Source organism: Protobothrops mucrosquamatus, unplaced genomic scaffold (assembly GCF_001527695.2).
Source record: "Protobothrops mucrosquamatus isolate PMUCROS unplaced genomic scaffold, P.Mucros_1.0 scaffold468, whole genome shotgun sequence".
Classification (NCBI taxonomy): Eukaryota; Metazoa; Chordata; class Lepidosauria; order Squamata; family Viperidae; genus Protobothrops; species Protobothrops mucrosquamatus.
In genome coordinates, this window is record NW_015386789.1 from 441,635 (window position 1) to 445,884 (window position 4,250).

Consider the following 4,250-nt stretch of genomic DNA (forward strand, 5'->3'; position numbering starts at 1 on the left):
GTCCTCATCATTTTAGCACTCGGCATGTACATGTGCACGAGAGAGATTCGTTTAAAAGGGGAAAAGCAGCTAATTCTGATCAGTTCTCGAGTCGCACCTTGGCAAAACGGGCAGAGGCGGGTAAGAAGACTTACAATACAGCAGCATCCGAACAAAGCGCATAGAGTACGATGGAAAACAGACCTTTGGGGGGAGGGGCTGGGATGATTGTGTGAACAAAATTCAATTTGCTGTTTCAGAGGTGGAAGGGGGCAGCCACTGGGTCTCTGGAAGATCATACGCTGGTCCTCCTGTCCAAGCAAGTGGTGAGGTAGCAGAAATAAAGGAATGTGTCCCCCCTCCCCCCAAGGATGCGCTGAGGAACTGGACAAATCAGACGCCTCCAACTGCCGGCCACACTTGAGTCTTCTAGGGCTTTAGTTCAAGTGACGTCAGAACAGCCTCATCGAGCAAGCCGGGTCCCGGGACGGGCTGACCCTTTGGATCGGGCTGCAAGTTGATTGGGAGCAGAGTGGAAGGCTTGCCGATGAGATTTGTGGTTGTATACCCCAAGTCTGGCTGGTTTTGCAAGGAGTGTGCTATGCCAACAAGAAAGGGAGCAGAGACCGGTTTTTTTGAGGCCAAAGAGAACCCACCAACCTTTGCTGCTCCAGTCCCTGCCAGTGGAGCAGGAGATGCTGGAGGAGATGCATCTCAATTTATTGCTTCTCTGGATGGCTCAGTCAAACATCGGTTTGAGCGGCCAAACTGTTACAGTGCGGGCAAGGAGGAGGAAGAAGAGAGGCTGCTACTGTGAAGCAGTGGCCCATGAACCCTGCTAGGCCATTCTTCAAGAGTTATGGCCAAGAGGGGTCAGGTAAGTGGCTCTCCAAAGCTGAGGACCACGCAGAGACGAGTCCAAAGTGGTTCTCCATGGGACTTTCAAGTCAAACCAAACCAAAAGCTTCTCCTGGAGTGGAGTCAACGAACACCCAAGTCGAGAATCCAAAGTTCTTGGAGGTTTCCAAGGAGTTGCAAGCTGAGGGTCTCCATTGATTCGTGCTCGGTAAAGTTCCAGAGTGGGATTCCCCTGAGCAAAGTCTCCCCATCCTCCTTCATGGAGGAGAAGGAGAACGCAAAGCCACCATTAAAAGAAAAGTCCATCTGGGTTTTGGAGAGGGGAGAAGGAGAGTCCTTGAGCACTGAAAGGGGGTAAAGGTCAGGCACTGTATCAGTCTCCCCATGGTGGACTGGCAGCGGCAGCAGCAGCAGAAAGATGGGAGTTCCAGGTCTGGAGGTCATGCAAACTGCAACAGGAAATATGCTGGGGATACAGAGAGGGAAAGAAAGGACAACATCAAATGTCAGTTTGAGAGCTAGTTCGATGTAATGGTTAAGATGCTGGCCTAGAAACCAGGAGTCTGTGAGTTCTAGTCACGAAAGCCAGTTGGGTGCCTTTGGGCCAATAACTAGGAGACTGTGAATTCTAGTCCCACCTTAGGCATGAAAGCCAGCTGGGTGACTTTGGCCTGTCATTCTTTCTCAGTCCAACCCACCTCACAGGGTTGTTTTTGTGGGGAAAATAAAAAGGAGGAGGAGTATTAGTTATGTTTGCTGCCTTGGATACCATACTTCAGTCATATTGGGAAAGACCTCAAACCTACATTCTGAGGAGAATCTATTCAAGAACTTCAGGAGGCCATGAAGTGACCGTCTTCCACACAAAACAATCTTCGTTCTGTTTACAGGCCAGTTCAAATGCAACATATGAAGTTCTGAAATATTTTTTTAAAGCCATATATTAAAAATGCTTGAGGGACAATTGTGCAAGGCCCAGCATGAAAACCTCGCAGTAGTTTCCACATGTAGAAATTTTAATCCGTGTACTTCGTATGGTTTATGTATGCACTGAGCTCCATCAGTATAACTGACTAAGTGGCTAGCTGAGGTGACATTGCACTCTGAGAGCGATACCACCAGCAGCATTCTGCAAGAAATCAAAATGAGGCCAACATTTCTCTATTTTTATGTCATTTTACACTCTTGGCACACCTCCTTGTTTTGGTCTGACTTCTGTAGATTTCCAAATAGTTTTAAGAGTTAACAAGAGAAGCAAATTTCAAACAGAATAGAGCTGGAAGGGACCTTGGAGGTCTTCTAGTCGACCCCTTGCTCAAGCAGGAGACCCTATATCATTTCGGACAGGTGGCTGTCCAGTCTCTTCTTAAAAACCTCCAGTGATGAAGCACCTACAACTTCTGGAGGCAGGTTGTTCCACTGGTTAATTGTTCTCATTGTCAGGAGGTTTCTCCTTAGTTCCAGGTTGTTTCTCTCCTTGCTTAGTTTCCATCCATTGCTTCTATGTCTTGCCTTCTGGTGTTTTGGAAAACAAGTTGACCCCCCTGTTCTTCTTTGTAGCAGCCCCTCAAATACTGGAATACTGCTATCATGTCATCCCTGGTCCTTTTCTCCAGACTAGCCATACCCAGTTTCTGCAACTGTTCATATGTTTTTGTCTCCAGGCCTTTAATTATCCTAGTTGCTCCATGCATTTTTTCCCCAAAGTCTCATCATCTTTTTTGTAAGGTGGTGATCAAAAGTGGATGCAGTATTCCAGGTGTGGCCTTACTAAGGATTTATAAAGCAGCGCTACTACTTCCCGTGATTTGAGATAGTCTTCCTTTCCAAGCCAACCTGCAAGTTTGCGGTGGCAAAAAGGGAAGAAAGGAACACTATCTAGGCTGCCTAGAACTCCCGAACGAAAAAAACAGACTGAAGCAGAGAAAAAGGTTCAAAAAGGTGAATGCAATTCCTAGCCTTACCCTCAGCCAGTTCAGTGGGCTTCTGAGTGGTCTCTGGACCACCGCCTCCGCTCCTCGGCCCTGCTGCTCGGAAATTGGCGGCCCAGTTCCGCCTTGACCTCTGGCCTCCTCCTTGATGTCAGTTGCTCAGAGGAGCTGTATGCTTTTCTCCTGGGAGCAAAATCTTTCTCTTCCTGTATCAAAAGCAGGAGAAAGAACTTTAACAAAGCAATCCCTGGTGAGTCACTTACACAGGTAGTCCTCGACGTATGGCCACGATTGAGCCCAAAATTTATATCGCTAAATGAAACATTTGTTAAGTGAAGTTTGCCCCATTTTACGACCTCTTTTGCTGAAGTTGTTAAGTGAATCGCTGTAGTTGTTAAATTAGTTAAGTGAACCTGGATTCCCCACTGACTTTGCTTATCAGAAGGTCGCAAAAGGCGATCATGTGACCCCCTGGGACACTGCAACCGTCATAAATATGAGTCACTTGCCAAACATCTGAACTTGGATCACATGACCCTGGGGATGCTACTACGGTCATGTGAAAACGTCACTTTTTTCAGTGCCATTGCAACTTTGAATGGGCGTCACTAAACAAACTGCTGTAAGTTGAGGATTACCTGTGGTCATCTGGTGGTGAACATCCACCAAGGGCCAAGATAGCCAGATACAGAAATGGTACAGATATATATATATAAACCAAATAGGAGCAATATGGGGATTGGGTGGAGCTGGGAATCTCCAGTTAGCTGCACGGTTTCTGGTGACTATGCACCAGCATGATTTACAAAACACAACTGTTCTGGTTTTCCACATTTGGAACCACAGCCTATCAACTCTCTCATTTTATCCTAGTTGAGGATATTGTATGAACTTAACTTTTCTGTTTCTTTGCCCAGTCTAATTTGCTTCTCTGAACCATGGGGCTGGACTAAATGCTCTCTAGAATCCCTAGTTCTAAACCCAGGCTTGTTAATCCTAGTCCTAAATTCAGGTTTTGGTTTCCCTCAAATAATTCTCCCTCTTAAGGAGCCAGTAACTCTGGAAGTTCCATTCCTGCAGGCTTTATCATCTGAGCTAAAAACATTTCCCCAAACCTCAGGTGGTATTTAGCATTGAGTTTTGATTTTACTTTTAATTGTCCCACTGCTGTTTTTTAGATGTGATTTGGATCTACTGGCTGTGACTTTTAATCCATTATATAAGCCAAACAGACGTCTTACTGTACAATCCTGCACTTTCAGGCTGATGCCAGCAGAGGGCATTGTATTACAAGATCTAAAATCCTTCAAACATTCAAAACTGTAGCTCAAAAAACCTGCACCTTTACACATTTTTAATTGCCACTTTCTGGTTTCATGAGCAGTGGGGGAGGGGAGGGGTGAGAAGACAAGACAACCCTTCCATTCCTTGCCAGAAAAAAAAAATCTGTATTTAATGATTGTTTTGCTGAACCAAACTGCT

At 45.8% G+C, this 4,250-nt stretch overlaps 1 protein-coding gene across 1 annotated transcript in view; it reads right to left on the reverse strand.

The window, feature by feature from the left end:
* Positions 1-2,812: 2,812 nt before the first annotated feature.
* LUZP1 (leucine zipper protein 1) overlaps positions 2,813-4,250 on the reverse strand; it is a 9,159-nt gene continuing 7,721 nt past the window's right edge. The window contains exon 3 of the mRNA XM_029284257.1: positions 2,813-2,974. Within this exon, the coding sequence (XP_029140090.1) occupies positions 2,813-2,974 (162 nt within the window). The remainder of the gene's footprint in view (positions 2,975-4,250) is intronic.